The following is a 17843-nucleotide window of genomic DNA, read 5'->3' on the forward strand; positions in this document are numbered from 1 at the left end:
CCAATCTAGCCCAGCTCGCACGCTTAACAAACTGATTTCCTTAGTAGGAAGGTTAGAACTAATCATCTAAGAATTCTTGCCTAGCCAGGCATGGTGGCACACGCCTGTAATCCCAGCACTCAGGAAGCAGGGGCATGAGGATCACTACAAGTTCACAGCCAGCCTGGGCTACAAAGTGAGTTCAAGGCCAGCCTGAACTGCATAACGAAACCCTGTCTCAGAAAGGAAAAAAAATAAAATAATTCTTGCCTAGACACCAGTGTAGGTTATATAGTGAGTTCAAGACTAGCCCAAATTACATTGTGAGTCCTTTTCTCAAACCAAAATAGGTAGATAGATAGATAGATAGATAGATAGATAGATAGATCCTAAGGGAAAAATTTTTTTGTTTGGTTTTTTTGAGACAAGGTCTCACTATGTAGTTCAGGCTGATCTCCAGTTCCTGGCAATCCTCCTGCCTCAGCCTCCCAAATGCTAGGATTACAGGTGTGTGCCACCATGCCTGATTCTTCATCTATAAAGTGGAGATCTTAATATCTACACTCACAGACAAGTTGTGAGTTTGCATGAGGTAATACATTTCAGAGAACTTTGGGTCTGGGGCATAGAAAGTGTTTAGTGATGAGAGCAAAATTTTGTAGTTAACACTTTGGTTGATAGCACACACCTACATCTTGTTCTAGTATTGAGAGGGTAGAAGAAAATGAGATTAAAATTTGTCTACTAAAATGATGGCTAGGAGGGTTTACTGTGATTAGGAGTAAAGTCCCTTTCAGTTCCATTTTTCGCCTTCAACCATTTATTTGGAACTTCAGTCTTACTGAGGAACAATGCTGTTATGTTAGTTTTGACAGGGAAATTTGGAAGGATTGATGGAATAATGTTGTTTAAATACAGATGGTTGGCTTTGGGTATTCACATTCTAGAGTTAACCTTTTAAATAGGGATTTTTTTTAGGAGGAGCATTACTTAACTCATTGTTACTTAATTACAGCAATGTAATAGACCAGGCTTGATGGAGCTTACTTGAAATCTCACCTGCTTGAGAGGCTGAGGCGGGAGGATTACAATTTGGAGGCCAGCCTGGGCAATATAGCAAAACGCTGTCTCAAAATAAAAAAAACTTAGTAAGAGCTAGAGATTTAGCTCAGTGGAGAGTGCTTGCCTAGCATGTGCAGCAGAAGCCCCCGCTTTTCCTTTGTAATGTTTCCCATTTATTGGATGACCATCATGTACAAGAGGCTGAGCCACTTCCCTGAATAGTATCCTTTAAGCCATGTGACCACCGTGTGCCCCCGGCACTGTCATGAAGGGGCAGATGACACACTGCCTGGCCCAGGTCACAGAACTCAGCAGTCTGGATTCCCACCAGGTTTATCAGATTTCAAAGCGTAAATTCTTCTTGTAGTTTATTTCCTATAAAGAATTGTGAACTCTTCATTTGCTTTTCCTTACTTCTTTGGTTAAGTCTGAAGTCAGAGCCTGTTTGCCTCTGGTGCTCGGGGGACTGATCAGGAGTGGGCCTGTCACAGTGGGCAGAGGCAAGCACAGAAGCACACGATTTTTCTCCAGGACCCCAGAGTCCTCTACACAGGCTGGTGTGAAGATTGCATTATCTGTGCTTTTGGGTTGTCCCTGGAAGTACAATCAACCAGCAGCCCAGAAATTGACTCACTCTTTCTTCAGCATGCATTTTATTGTCCACTGTTCTCTTTTTTGCCACTTGTTTGCATAGGAAGTCCTCAAAGAATCTCAGACTAAACAGGAAGTGACTGTTCCCATATAAAAGATTCTAAAGGAAGGAGGATGGTCCGGAGAAGGAACGGGAAAGGTTGACATTGGCACTTGACCTGGCAGTTATCTCTAGTGGATTTTCTGTAAAGATCTTTAACTAGGTTTATACCCTATGAACATTTCTTAAGTACATCTGTCCTTCGGTGTTGGTCTCATCACCTTGGAAAGGAAACCATATTGCGGAGTGGATCACCCTCCTTTTAATAGATACTTTAACAAAAGATCAAAATTTCAAGTGTATTTCTTTGGCTTTACAAAAATTTAGCCTTTATAAACAGCCAGAGTTTTTTTCCTCACGCAAGCTTCAAAATGAATAACTTTGAAATAGAATATCTCAATACTGATAGCGTTAATGAGCGTGCACTTGGAGACAGACCTTCCTTGGGTTTGAGCCCAAGCACTGTCATTTGGTAGTTGGTGTCATTTAAGCATATGAGACTTTTTCTCCTTGGTAAAATGGAATGTTGTGAGATTTAAAAGGAAATAAGTTCTCAAATATTTGCTGCTGCCACTACTTCATGAGGAAGGTGACTTTGAGAAAAGAATAGACAAAGAATTATATTGTCTTGTTGGATTAGTTGGCTTTACTCTTTCCTAATGTGGAAGTGGAAGCCACTGAGAATTAACCCCAGGCAAGTGTATCAGAAAGCAAATTCTCTTTGGTACTGTCAGCCTAAATAGAATGCATACTATGTATGTCTTTTCTAGAAAGAGGAAATTATTAGTTCTCTAATCCATCTTTATCTTTTAAAGTATATAACATCTGTTACCCATGCAGAGTGTGTGGAAAACTTCCTGTTTACTCCAGGGCATCTGTGTTAAAGGATGTGGATAGTCATCTTATTGTTATTTTATTAAATAAACTTGGCCTGCTTTTTATAAACATCTTTGAATAATTCAGTCTCATACTCAAGATGTGTCTGAGTGACAACTGTCCAGCATCTTTTCTGATATATAGAGGCCAGAAAATGCAAAATTAGCTGGGCATGGTGGCTCATGCCTGTAATCCCAGCACTTGGGAGGCTGAGGCAGGAGGACTGCTGTGAGTTTAAGGCCAGCCTGCATTACATAGTAAGATCCTGTCTCAAAAAAAAAAAAAAGAAAAGAAAAGAAAATTCAAAATTAGTGAAAAGAGCAGGTGTGTCTCATCTTGCTTGAAATCTTTCTGGCACTTCCCACCCTGCTGTGAGTTTCTCTGGAAGCCTTGCTGATGATATGTTGATACTCACTTTGTTTTTGTGCTTCCTTTTCTCTTTTCTGGACAGAAACCAAAGCCCAAACCTCGGCCATCCATCACAAAGGCAACCTGGGAGAGCAATTATTTTGGGGTACCCTTAACAACTGTTGTGACTCCGGAGAAGCCGATCCCCATTTTTATTGAAAGATGCATTGAGTACATTGAAGCCACAGGTAAGAGTGTTTGTTACCGTATAGCAGATCATAGCTTTTGCTGTCTGCAGGACATTTGCAGGAGGGTTAAGCTTTTTGGTGTTTATAGAAGCTGTGGTTCGGTATGAGATGACCTGAGAGCGGTCAGATTTGTTGGTCTTCTGTTTTTGTGCATTTGTGAGACTGTCCTGTGGCATTTGTGTGCAGGAGCTGTTCTGTCCTTGGCATTGCAGTCATAGCAGGTTATATTCCTTCTCTGTGCTGGCTTCAATACTCAGCCATAGCATGCAGCACTGTTTGTCAGTTGCCTGGCTGTCTCTGTCCTCTATAGATGTGTAAGCTCCTTAAGGCCAGGGAGCAGGTTTTATTTATCCTGTTGTCTGCATGTACTGGACAAATAACACACTTTTAGTTAATAAAATGAATGAGAGCTAACTGTTGCAGCCCCTGCCACTATTGAACAGATACCTGAGACTTCTATATTGATAGTATATTTTTTCTGAGGTAAGAAAGCAATTTGGATGCTTGGCTATCTTGTCATGAATTTGAATTTCAGTCACACTGGCCAGGTGGGGTTAGCACAAAGACAGACTGTCTTAAAATTCTTCTGCAGCATTCTTAAAATGACCAGATTTTCCTTATATTAAAACCATTTATTTTATTCAGAATGCCCATGTGTGTGTCTCTTTGGCCTTCCAGTTTCACATCATCGTTTCTCTTGATTTTTCTCCTGGCTGTTCTCAAAGCTGATCATCTTTGAAGAAAAGGTAGTATAGCTTTAATAACTGAGCTCAAAAATGCAGGTTTATGTAGATTTGAGACTCAAGTAGGAATTACAGCCTCCTTCGTGTCCTTTCTAATGCCACTGTTATCTGTAATGACCCTAAGCACTGTGTGTGTGGACAGCCTGCCAGGCTCAGCTGATCATTCAGCAACATCCTGTGAGGCCAGTGACAGTGTTAATATTTACCTAGGATGTGCCAAATCAGGGAAGACTGCTTTCAAGTTGAAGTTCACAAAGACTCTATAGTTATTTCCAGGGTTTCCTCTGTAGCACCCAGCATTAAATAATCATAGCAGATCTGCATCCTAGCTTAGTCCATTCTGTACCTAAAATCTTCTCTCAGTGTCCATCTTTTCACAGTGCTTTCACATCAGCATTTTCTTCCTGGCATCTCTCTCTCCCTCTCTCTCTCTCTGACAAGGAGAAAATCTGCAGGAAGCAAGTCTGAATCGTCAAAGCCCCTCCTTGTTGACCTATACTTCAGAGAGATAGGGATTTTCATGAGGGGAGATAAGGAGAAACCTTTTTCCTTTACAATAATTTTAGATTTCTAGAGAAGTTATACAAATGGATAAATGTTATAAATTATAAAAACTCCTGCTACCCTAAATTTTAACATTTTATATTTGCAAAAACAAAAAAAAAACAGTTTATATTTGCTTTGTCATTCTTTCTCTCTACATATACCTTTTTTTATCTCCATAAAAATTTTGAAAGTTGCAAATATAATGCCCCTTTTCTCCTAAATACTTTAGTGTATGTTTCCTGAAAGTATTCTCTTATGAAATTACCTTGCAGTTATTCTACCTTACATCAAGACTAATACACCTGTTTTAAACCAGACATTGTCTTGTGAGCTTGTTCCTCTGTTGTTAGATACTCTGAAAACATGACTTGTTTTTTTTAAAAAATGAGTTATTTTAACTAACAAACCAACATTATGTACATTTATCTTGTACAGCTTGTTTTGAAACACGGCTGTGTGGGAAGCATGACTGCATGACTGCACTGCTGTGTGATGTTGCATAAGTGGCTGTCACACAGATGACCGAACTATTCCTCTGCTGCTAACCAGGCAGCATTTTCTCCTGAGGTGCTTACAATTAAGAAACAGAATAGTGGCACACACCTGTAATCCCAGCACTCGGGAGGCTGAGACAGGAGGATTGCTGCAAGTCCAAAGCCAACCTGGGCTACAAAGTGGGTTCAAGGCCAGTCTAAACTGCATAGCGAGACCTTGTCTCAAAAAGACCAAAAATAAATAAATTGATAGATACATAGATAGATAGAAGAATAACTAGGAGTGATGCAGCTCCTGATCTGCAGTCAAGCCTGGACTGGTGTCCTTGCTGTGCCACGTGCCTATCTGTGGAACAGGGGTGATACAGGCTCTGCCTCATGGAGGGGCATTAGGGGCCACACACATGGTGCCTGTCCCACAGAAGTGTTCCCTGCTGCTCCTTGCTGTTAGCTTCACTAGCAGTGCTTTTGGTCTCCTTCCCTTTGTTTGGGCTGCTGACATTCCTGGTAAGTGCAAACTCCCATCAGCTTTTCAGTTTGAGAATGGTAAAACCTATTGAAAATCTGGGAGTTTTGTATAGTGGTCACCTGACCCTCGGTGATTAACATCCCATCACCTTTGTCCTTTTCTGTTCCTAATTTTTATTGTTGTTAATCCATTTAAAGCAAACTTCAGGTGCCGTGTCACCTCATTCCTAAAAACTTCGCATATGTCGGTAAGGTTAACGCCTTCTCTTCCAGAACTGCACTGTTGTTACCTGGCCACAGGCCAGAGTGTAGCTCAGTGATAGCACTAGCCTAGCATGCTGGAGGCCCTGGATTTGACCTCACAGTACGAAATAAAAAACTAAAAGTGTATTAACCTTAATTCCATAGTTAATTTCCTATAGAGTCCATGTTTAAAATTTGCTCAGTTGACTTAAAAATGTGTGGTGTGGTTATTTTAGACTAGGATCTAACTAGTATGCACACTACTGTTGCCTCTGCACTCCTGTTCAATCTAGAACAGTCTTCTGCCTTTTTAAACTGATGACTTTCTGAATCATCTAGACAGTCGTCTTGTAGATGTCCCCTTTGGTCATGTGCTGTTTGGACCTTTCAGTCATCTTTAGCCCCCTTTCACCACCACCTGTGGCCCCTCAGAGTGATGCAGTGGACATGGGGACTGCTACCCTTCTCTGGACAGGACTCTGTAGACTGTGTTGAATGACTAAGTTCAGGGCTGTGCTGTCTCTAGCTTGGACTTACTTAACTGGTCTTAGGGAAAGTGGGTGCTGCCACCTGGCTTCCCATCCCATCTCTTCCTCTGTTATGTGTAGTAGAAATTGCCCTGTGACTGAACAGTTTCACGTAGGTGCCCTCTGAGCCAGTTGGAGATGTCATTCCAGGGAACCTCATTTGACAGGCCTAGGCCAGGGAGAAGTGCACGTGCCCCTGTATTTGTTTCTGTCTCCTGTACTTTGGCACTTGGCTGGTTGTCTCAGCAATGAAGCCTTTGCATCATTCCATGTGAGAGCAGTTTAGGACCCCCGCCCCCCATACACACACATGTGGTGGTGGTGGTGGGAAGAACATCCATGCCCCGGTGCCTGCAGTGCTGCCCACCTACCTCTCATCACAGCCAGTGACACAGCCAGCAAGAGGGTAATGAACAGAGAGGATACCACAGCCTTGCAGTGGGGAGGAGAATAGCTCAGCCATTTACAAATCAGGACAGCCTGAACCATCTCATCACTTTAGGTGCATGCCTATAATCCTAGCATTTGGGAAGCTGAGGCAGGATGATCCCTAGGAATTGAAGGCCATCCTGGGCTACATGGTGAGTTCATGGCCAGCCTGGAGTATGGAGCGAGACCTTGCCTCAAAAACAAAACAAAACAAAAACACTTACTTACTATAAAACAAATTAATTACAGGTATGTATAACAGAAAGTGTTGCTTAAAATTCTGATCTCTAGAAGTAATCTCCATTTGGAGTTGGATTGTGCTTTCTACTAGTATTAGCCCTCCAAGTTGTTTAAAAACTTGAGATCATGTCTGTACTTGTTATGGTTTGTGCCTGGGTGTCCCCCCAAAGCCTCATGCAGTCATGGGGCAGGCTTCTAGAGTTTGACTGATTATGGGTATGAGAGCTACACCCGCCCTGGGGTGGATAGTTTGCATATGTAAGGGAGAGGAAGAGGCTGCTTGCCGCCAGTCCTCCTTTTAGTGCTTGTTGCTTTTGCTGTGTTGACCTGCCTTGAATGGTTGCCCTCTGCCCTCTGCCACACTGCCTTATAGCCAGCCGAGTATGGACTGAAACCTCCACAAACTGTGAGCTAAATAAACCTTCCCTTCCTAAATTTTGGGCGTAGAATATTTTGTCCCAGCAACGAGAGAAAAGTAACCAAGACAGAATTTGGTACCAGAGGAGTGGGGTCGTTGCTGTGACTATATCTGACCATGTGGTTCAAGAGCCTTTGGAAGTGGCTTGTGGGAAGAGTTTGGAAAGGTTCGGAGATGTCGCCTGAAAGAGAAGCACTAGAACACCTTCGGCTGTTCTGTCTGGGAGATTCTGGTCAGCACTCGGAAGACCAGAAAGCTGATAGAAATCCTGCCAGTAAAGAACGGGTTCGGGAGGTTTCTGCTGGGAAGAAGGACTGCATTGGTTGTTGGACTCCAGTCAATGTGTGTTATGGCTTGGCAGAAAGTTTGACTGCATTTTGCTTGTGTCCAGAGACTTTGCCTGAAACTGAGATTATGGGCAATGGCAGACTAATGAATCTGGCAGAAGAAATTTCAAGGCAGTCAGATGTTGGGGAAGTGGCATGGCTATTGTTGGGGGCTTTTAGCCAGATTTATATTGAGAATCAAGAACAAAGAGCCCAGCAGGATGATTTAAAATGTTGTGAGTTTGGCCAGAAAGAAAGTTCCAGTAAAGCTGTGGACTGCAGAGGTGGAGCTGAGGAGATCTCCATTGCTAAGAAGGAACAAGAAAATAAAAAAGGTGGCCTGAGGGCATCACAAGAAGCAGCAAGTCTCCACCCTTTGCAGCTTCAAAACTGCAAAGGTGAAAGACCTTGCCTTGAGAAGAAAGCTGCCGAGCACCATGTTCCAGAATGGTGGCTGTGGCCACACCATGTTCCTGAATGGCAGCATAGAGGATTTGTTCCTCAGAATTGGATTCAGAGTGCCCAGCGATCCAGGCACTCAATCCCTGTGGCCAAGAGAGAAGAAAGCTTGGCTACTGTTCCAGGTGGCAGCAGACCTTGGCATTATCCACGTGCCCCTGGCTTTATAGGTGCATGGTGAATGCAAGAGTTCTGAAGTTCAAGAGGCTTCCACCCAGATTTCAGAAGGCCTGGGAGGCCAGGCAGTGTGCCCCTGAGAGGGCAATGTGTGAGGCTGTGAGTGTGAAGCAAAAGGTGCCCTGGAGACCTCAGAAGTTTAGAAAAGCCAGGACCATGAATCATCTAAGGAAAACTGCCCAGAGGGAGCAAAGCAGGCCTAAGAGAGAAGCCGTGGATGCTGTAACCACCAGAAGTACCATAGGGGTGGACTCATGCAAGCCCTTTGGAGTTCACAATGTGCCACAGATTGCTTCAGAAGCTGGACATGGAACTGCAGGACATAACATTAGCCCTGCTGGATTTTGGACTTGCTTTGGTCCCAATGCTCTGTGTCCCCGTTTGTACCCTTTGGGATGGTACCGCTTATTTTGTGCCATTGAATGTTGGAAGTGTTTAATTTTCATTTGTACAGGGGCTCACAGCTGAGAGTTTGCCTTACATCTCAGAGGAGACTTGGGACTTAGATTCTCAAGCAATGCTGAAACTGTTAAGACTTTGGCAACTCTTGCAGATGGACTAAATGCTGTTTGTATAAAGGGGTGGACATGAGTCTTTGGGGGACCAGGGGTGGAATGTTATGGTTTGTGTCTGGGTGTCCCCCCCAAAGCCTCATGCAGTCATGGGACAGGCTTTTAGAGTTTAATTGATTTTGGATATTTTGTCCCAGCAACGAGAGAAAAGTAACCAAGACAGTACTGTTCCTCAACTTGTTGTTTGCTTTATGGTCAGCATCATCTTAATTCCAATCCAAGCCACTGCCTTATAGTTTGTTGTTGGTGGTGGTGGTGGTGGTGGACGTGTGTGTGTTGGAGATCAGAGCATGCTAAGCACACGCTCTACCACTGACCTCCACCTGTAGGAGTGGCCCAGCACTATAGATTTTGGTAGAGAAATGGCAGCAAGAGTTGGCATCAGAAGGAGGTTCTGGGAGTCAGGAGAGAAGAAGCCTTGTTTGTGGAAGGAGCACACTGCTGAGTCCTGTGACCGGCATGTCTCCTCTCCACTGTTTGTGATTAAGTTTCCAGCGCCCTCACAAGAAAAAGGATCATGGCTTTCTCACCTCAAAATTGGCAGCTCCTGATATTGCGACAAGGCTCTGAGACTTCTTCCCATATTTTTCTTTCATAGGTTAGCTTATGACATTATGGGTACAGACTGGTTCTTGTTTGAACCTGACTTTATTTCCTGGGTTTTGTGACCAGTCCCCTTACTTTTGTTTCACATTTCCTACAACCTGAATGTGTCCAGGCGTGTAAGTGGAACAGCTTTCACATTGATCCACAGATACTTTTAGGTGAGGCAGGCCTAGGACAGCCTCTGTGCCTGCTGCGCTAATAAGGTATTAGATTCTCACTGTCGTGGCCCCAGTTACATGGCAGGCCAGAGGAGGGCTTCTGTAAGGGGGATCGCAGTCACTACCACAGCTGCTGCAGGACCTCATGAGGGTAGTGGTGGGGTGGCAAAGCCTGGGAGTCAGAAGGACTTTATATTGCTGCCTCAGAAGCAGCTTTTTCCATCTTTCAGCGATGTGGAAAATTGGTAGAAGCCATGGACTTTTTGGTCTTTCTAGAGTGGTGCAACTCATTGACAGATGGCCCTGGTCAGGCTAATGTAAGCTTTCTGGTACCTGACAGGAAGTAGGTATATTTGATTCTGTGCTATTTATCTCACTGGAGTGGGGCTCTTACAGCCTGCTCGCTGCCCTCCTGAGAATAATTGCTTGGGGTGGAATTTGCTGTCTCTACAGGCTAAGGTTTGAAAGCCTGGGTCTCTGAGCCAATGCGAGCCAAGGCTTCCTACAACTCAGGAAATGCCTATGTCCTGCAGCATAGGATCACCTTGACTGAGCTGCTCCATGTGCCTGCTCTCTCCACTGCGTAGGCCTGGGCTCCTGGAAGCCCAGTGCCTGGTGCCCTGCTTGTCATGGCCCTGTTACCTCATTCTCTGAAGTCCAGCCTTTCCTAAGCCTCACCTGGAGGCTGATTCACTAAAAATAGCTTTTTCTAGACATTATTTCTTTGAATAATGTAAGATCAAACCTCCATAGCCTGTCTTTCAATGATTCACCTTTTTCTTTAGGCAGCAGGAGGAGACTGGGCAGTGGTGACAAAAATGAGCTGAGAGATAACCAACCCCTAATCCTGCCAGCAAGCACTGGCAGGGGCTTAGAAGAATTGTTCTGAGGAGAAGCAGTTTCACTAGGCAGAAGGCACCTAGAGAACATCTTAAATTATAATGCATTCAGACCATTCAGTAGAAATAACTAGTAGGCCCTGGTTTTGTTAGTGCATCTTAATTTCATTTGCATTCCCCATGGAATGCAAAGCTCCCTAAAGTCTAAGACTGGCAGTTGTTGAAAATGATACTGAAGCTAGTTTGCCATCATGGCCCCTCACCCTGCTTTCTGTTCCTTACACATTACGGAGGATTGCTATGATCTAGCAATTGTTCCAGGCGCTTGGCCTATATGATCTTTTTGCGCAAGGGATTGTTCCATTGCTGTAAGAACCCAGGTATGTGGCGGGATACTGGCCCTTGGGAGCGGGTAAGGGAAAATCTCAATCTTTTGTCATTTCAGGCAGGACCTCAGTGCCCACAAAGTGCAGGGTTAGCCTCACTGGAGAAGAGTTAGCAGGAATTTATGTTCCCACCACCTACTCTTCTGGGAGGACTCCTACATAATCATGTCTCTCAGGGTAGCACCTAGTTGGGCTCAGTATTGCAGCAGAAGCCTTTGTTGACCTTGGGGTGTCTGGCCGTGCATGCAGCAGGATGTTCAGTTGTAACTGGATTTGCAGGACCACTGCCCCTCAGTGGCCAACGTAATCTCCTCCCTGGCTGAGTGGGTAAACCCAAGACACACGACCCTGTGGTTGTAGAGAGACACTTTCTTATAACTCATTCGTGGCTCTAAAAATTTATCATCATTTTATGTGTAGGGGAGTGGCAGATTTCATTCGTTCAACCAATATTTCTTGACAGTTTCTATTAATTAAGCACCTTCTATCTGCTAGGCAATGGTTGAACTCAGTTTGTCCTCATTATGGCCAGGGGTGGGAGAGACAGACATAATCACACAAATGCATAATTAATGAGGTAGGGAACATTATTGGATTGAAATCATCTGTAAATAAAATGACTGACAGGATCACGTGTTGGTGAGATGGAGCGATTAGCCCCCTCACAGACACTGGAGGGCAGTGTAAAAGGGTGTGATCACCTCGGAAAGCTCTGGCAGTTTATTAAAAAGTTAAGCATGCACCTTACCATCTATTTCTAGATATTTGCCCAAGAGAAATGAAAACATATGTTCAAATAAGACTTACACGCAACCGTTTCTAGCAGCCTTGTTCTTGAGCCCCAAGCTGGAAGCCACCCAAATGTCCATCAGAATAAACAAACTGTGGAGCATCCATCCAGTGGAGCTGCTTGGAGCTCCAGCAGGGTGAAATACTCACTCCGAAGCCACATGGCTGGACCTCATTCATTCTGCAGCGAGTAACGAGAGCCAGACACAGAAACTACAGGAATGATCCCATTTCTGTAAAGCTCTGGAAAATGCAAGCTAGTGTGTGGTAGCCAGGAAGCTGGGCAACAAGTTTATTGTGTATAAACTATCCTGAATAAAATGGATTATTTTATTTTTTTATTTTTTTATTTTTTTCCCTGTACCGGGAATCAAACTCACGACCTTGTGCTTGCCAAGCAGGCGCTGTGCCACTAAGCTTAATCCCTGGCCCCCTAAAGTGGATTTTTAAAAACTACAAAAATTTAAAAATGGCTTTCATAGAACTTGATATTTATATTGTCTGAAAATTTTACCCAACATGTTAATTACTTAATAATCATAAAGCAAACTGAACATTTATAATGGAAAAACCTAGGAGTTACTGTTCTAACATGTGCTTCCTTGCCAGATATTTAACCTGAATCTTATGAGACAATAATCAGTCAAATGCAGACTGTGATACATTTTACAAGACACCAGGCCTGACCTCAACAAAAAAGTGTTATGGGGCCTGGGGATTTAGCTCAGCAGCACAGCGCCTGCCTGGCAAGTGCAAGGTCATGAGTTTGATTCCCGGTACCGGAGAAAAACCAAAAAAAACAAAACAAAAAGTGTTACGAAGAAGAGAATAGTTTGGGGGCCTAGTGTGATGATTCTGTTTATAACATGAACCCTTTTCCCTGGCCTAATTCAATTTTAAGTCCATAAGCTTTGGCACCTTGACTTGCTCATGCACAGTTACCTAGCCACTGGCAAGAAACAGCTCTTTCATACCGGGTGTGGTGACTCTACTGCAATCTCAGTGCTCTAGGAAGCTGAGGCAAGGGGATTGGAAGTTTGGACCTAGCGTGGAATTTAGCAAAACCTTGTCTCAGACATAAAAATAAAGGATTGAAGATAAAGCTCAGTGCAGAGGCCTTCAGTTCAATACTGCCACAAGAAAGAAGAAAGAGCTGGGCATGGTAGTACAAGCCTGTAATCCGAGCACTCAGGAGGCTGAGGGAGGAGGATTGCCATAAGTTCAAGGCCAGCCTGAGCTACGTAGTGAGTTCAAGGCCAGCCTGAGCTACGTAGTGAGTTCAAGGCCAGCCTCAACTCTGTCTCAAAAAGAAAAAAAAAAAAGGAAGGAAGAAAGGGAGGGGAGAGACAGGGAGGAAGAAAAGTCTGTTAAAGAGAGTTTTTGAGAATTAAGTGAAATCAGTTTGTAATATTCTTAGCACAGTGCCAGGCACAGAGAATCACTCAAACCATGTTAACTGTTGCTTTGGTGGCTCCTGTCACTGACTCACTGTGGTGGTAAGAATCCAAAAGGGCATTTCAGTAGGTTGGGTAGACTGTGTAGAACAGTAGGTTGGGTAGACTATGTCCAAGGTAGTTTTTAAAAACTTCTCCTGAAGCATGACCTACATTAAGGAAAGAGGGTCCACTGTAAGTGCATATCTGTAACCTGAACACGCTGATGCCACCAGGACCCAGCTAAAGGGTGGATGACTTGCCCTCCAGGTGCCTGGAGTTTCTTCCCTAGACAGGGTAACCAGTATCCTGATTCCAGGCAAACAAGATGGATGTACCTTCCTTTAAAAGTTGAATCATAGCAAATGCACATGTTTTTGTCTGCCTTCTTTCACTCAGCATTGTGCCTATAAGATTCATCCATAATTGGATCCATAAATTCATCTGTGGTAGTGTATTTTTTTTTTTTTTTTTTTTTTTTTTAAGACAAAGTCTCACTCTGTAGCTCAGGCTAGCCTTGAACTTGCAGCAGTCCTCCTGCCGCAGCCTCCTGAGTTCTGGGACTACAAGCATGCACCACCACATTGCTCTGTACAGTTACACTGTGTGACTGTTCCACAACTTATGTATTTCTTTTGTTCTTTCTGGGCATTTGGGAACTTTGCAGTTCAGGGCAGTTACAATAGTGCTGCTGTGAACACACTTGCGACTGAGTTTTGACAGACATATGTCTACATTTATGTCAGTGTCTACCTAGAAGGAGGCAGTCTTGAATAATTCATTTAGCATGTTGAAAATGATTATTTAAAAGACATCTTCGGACACATATCAGTCCCAGAAGGGACAGGAGGTGGAATGCTGAAGCAGTTAGGGGATCTCTGGGCTTCTAGCTGTGGCTTTGTGGTTTGTACCTTCTAGGGCTGAGGGGGCCATGCTGGCAGGGATGAGGATGACTGCTCCAGAGTCCCCACATTCCTGTAGCAGCTGGGTCCTCCAGCTGTGAAAGGTGCCTGGCGGGATCTGTGCACCATGTGTTTTGGCTCCTGTCTCTCCTGTGACACTGTGGTTTTGAGTTGAGACTGTGGTCCCACGCATCTTCATCACTCTGGGGTTTTACTTGCCAGGCGATTATTCTCTAATGAAATTTTGACCATTTGTGGCACAGATAAGTTGGTGTTCTTACTGATAACTGCACAGTGAGACATCAGTCTTAACCAAGACTCCAGAATAAAAGGTTGGCCCTGCGGGCAGTTTGTCAGGAGATGAAGGAAGAAAGGTCAGAAAGTGAGCTCTTTTCCCCCAGCAGCTCTTCAGTGGGCACTGAGCCTGCAGCTGTGGCTTGAGGGCTGTTGCTGCCTATCAGCTTGTCGGCATGGCCCACAGGTCAGAGGTGACCCCTGGCTCCTTGGCTGCAGATGGAAGCCCACTATTAAAATGACCTTTGACAGAATACTCAGTGCGACTGTCCTTCCAATGCAGCTCATTTGCCTGGGTAAATGCACAGAGAGCTTTCTGCGTGGCAGATTTAAATTTCACCACTAATTGATGGGAGCATCTTTAGGGAACAGAGCTTTAGCATTAGATCGGGGACCTTCGGGAGACAACCCAGCAACAAATACGTCCAGGGCAGGCCAAGAATGGTGGGAGTTGGGGAGAGCGCAGACTGCAATTATTATTAGTAACTGTGGACATGCCACAGAGAAGCTAGGAGAGGACTTCTGCCACATGGCCTGTGCATGTACGCTGTATGCATGTTTGATGGCCTTCTACCCTGCTATTGAGTAGTCTGTACAGGATGAACTGAAGCCAGATGTCTAGATCCAAATCTTGGTTGTGCTGCTTAGGAGCAAATGTATGTTTGTTTGTTTGTTTATTTATTGGGGTTTGTTTGTTTGAGACAAGGTCTCACTGTGTAGTCCAAGCTGGCCTTGAACTCACTATGTGTAGCCCATTGTGGTGCCAAACTCATGGTGATCCTCCTGCCTTAGCCTCGCAAGTGCTGGGATTGTAGGTGTGTACCACCACACTTGGGTAAGAGAGAATGTTTAACCTCTCTGCTTTCATTTCCTTGATTATAAAATGAGCCTAATGATAGCACTTTGAATCATTGAGATGATTCAGTATGTTACAGACCTTTTAACAGTAGTAGTCAGGTTAGCTGTTGCTCTTGGAGCTGTTACTATTGGTGCTGTTCTGATGCCTCTTCCAGCAGTCAGTTAGCTGTTGCTCTTGGAGCTGTTACTATTGGTGCTGTTCTGATGCCTCTTCCAGCTCTAGTAGGGACTCTGCAGACCCTACATGGAGGCTGCTGGTCTTCATGGTCCAGGGCAGGCTTCCCCCAAGGAGCAGTAGCCCAGTGCCTTGCTCTCCTTTCAGACTTGCTAGGGGCTGTACAGGGTTGAGAAGAACATGGACTTTGGAATTAGTACACGTGGCCTAGAATTCCAGTTCTGCTGTATTCCTTGGCTAACTGCTTCCTCCTTTGTAAGGTGCAGCTGAGGATAAAGCCTACCTTTTAGGCCTGTGAGGCTTGAATGAGATCTTGGCCTCCACAGTAATTTCAGACTACTACAACAGTAGTAGTCAGGTCAGAGCTGTTATAACTTCATTGTGAAATTGCAGTTTTAACTGCTGGCTTGTTCTCTGATGATTTCACAGGTTAGTGTAGAGTCCTCATTGAGATACTCACTCCTTGCGGTCAGGGAAGGATCCTTGTCCCTCAGATGCTTTGGATCTTTTTCTGCCTACTAGGACTGTAATACCAAGTTGGAAATCTGATCTCTCACTCTCTGCACTGCATTTGACCTCTCTCTCAACAATCCTTTGTGTTTAACAGACCTCAAGGAGCTAAGACGTTGCTTTACTTAGTTATGAGCAAATGTAGGTGGAGTAGCTCATTCATGTGCCATACGTGTGCAAGCTGCTGGCCGTCCACTCTTGGACAAACCAGACAAACATCCTTGCCCCTGTGCAACACACATGCCAGTCTAGTAGAGGAGATGCACAATATTACAAGTTAAATTGTACAAAGGATCTAGGGCCTGGGATATAGCCCAGCGCATAGCACCTGCCTGGCAAGCACAGGGTCCTGAGTTCAATTCGCAGTACCCCCCAAAAAAACTATACAAAGGATCTTAGTGACTAGTGCTCAGGACAAAAAACTAAGTAGTGCTCATCACCCAGGAATGAGAATTGTCTAGGTGAGTGTTCACATTCAGATAAAGAAAATGGGGAAAGTGCCAGTGAGAAGGGCCTGAAGGAGGTCGGGCCAGAAGGGAGTGTTGCCTGGAGGAGAACCTTCGGACAGATGCAAGTGCAAAACCCCAAGGCTGGACAGTTCCTAGCAGAGCTCTGGCTTTCACTCTGAGGAGAGAAGCCATTGGAGGGCCCTGAGCAGAGGGACTAGATTTGACCTCTGTCTGATGTAGTAATCTTGCCGCTGTGTGGAGGACAGTCCTGGCCTTTGAGGACTCGAGTGCTGTAGATGTCTTTGTAAGTCTTCCTCCCTTTACTGTCCCCTCTATGAGACTAGGAGGGGCAGAGGTCCTATCCTGTATTGTTGGCCTTGGCCCACCCAGATTTGAAAGGATCAAGTCATGCAGCTCAGCATGGGGGTGTCTGGAGCCCACTCGGAGAACACAGGATGTCGGAAGGAGGGTCACGGTGGCTTGTCCTGCTCAGTTCTCTTCACACAGGATACCTTGTTCCTTTGCAGGCAGGGTCATGTCTCTGGTTATTGTCATCACCTCCGACTGACTGGCATGTTGTGCTCGTGCCACCTAACTGATCCCCAGTCTTCCTGAAGCCTCCATTGTAGTCAGCCTCTAGGACAGCCCTTCCCTTTACAGTAGGGTTTTCTGTTTCTCTCTGTCATCCTTCACAAGAAAAGACACGAAAAGCTCACCTGCTCCCGCTGTCCTCTCTCCACTATGTGAGGACACAGCAAGAAGATGGCTGACTACAGACCAACAGGAAGAGGGGCCTCACCAGAAACTAAACTGGTGAGCACCTTGACCTTGGACTTTGAGGCCTCCACAGCTGTGAGGACATGAATATTTATTAACCAGACCGCCCAGTTCGTGGTATTTTGTTGACAACTCAGATAGACATTGAGGGATTACTGCAGGCGTCAGAACACCTGAGATCCTCTCATTCATTCATCCCTGTGGGCCCAGCTCTTCAGAGACCTCAGGCAGGACCAGAACAGAGAACTGGGTCAATAGGAATGGGAATTGAGGCAACAGAGTGAGAAGCACTAGATAGGTGGATGAAGACGTAGGAGAATACCACCTGAGAGCCTGGGTTGGAAAAGATAAGTGCATTCTTTTGTGCAGTGCCTGGCTCTCGGGTGCTTTACTGGTTTGAAACGTAAGATGACGAGTGTCAGACAGTTGAATCCTACTTTTCAAACAGATGGCGCAAGACCTTGTGATTTCACTCCAGTTTGAGTTCTTCAGTCTTGGCTGGAATCCTTTGGCTATTTAAATTCAGTGGCCTCCCAGCACTTTAAAACAAAAGCCTCACACAATTTATCTTTTCACGTCAGCTGCAGTTTGGTTGAAATGAGACCGTTCTAGAATGTAGTCCAAAGCTCCTGATAACTAGAACTACAATTGGTGTTTCTGTTTGGTGACCTGTTTTGTGTATCTCAAAAACCACAACAGAGACTCTTTTCTTCTGTCATGGTTGTTGGGAGCCAGCATTTGGGCTATAACAGCAAGAGATGGGTTTTTGCAGAAGCTTAATCTGTAATGAGATACTCGCTCCCTGGGCTGGGCCCTGTCTA

The 17843-nt window shown here is 44.7% G+C and overlaps 1 protein-coding gene across 1 annotated transcript in view; it reads left to right on the plus strand.

The window, feature by feature from the left end:
* Arhgap35 (Rho GTPase activating protein 35) overlaps positions 1–17843 on the plus strand; it is a gene marked incomplete at its 5' end in the record, with an annotated part of 69141 nt that overhangs the window by 12179 nt on the left and 39119 nt on the right. The window contains 1 exon segment of the mRNA XM_013509560.1: positions 3060–3204. Within this exon segment, the coding sequence (XP_013365014.1) occupies positions 3060–3204 (145 nt within the window).

Source organism: Chinchilla lanigera, unplaced genomic scaffold, assembly GCF_000276665.1.
Source record: "Chinchilla lanigera isolate Chin_1 unplaced genomic scaffold, ChiLan1.0 scaffold00173, whole genome shotgun sequence".
In the NCBI taxonomy this organism is placed as follows: Eukaryota; Metazoa; Chordata; class Mammalia; order Rodentia; family Chinchillidae; genus Chinchilla; species Chinchilla lanigera.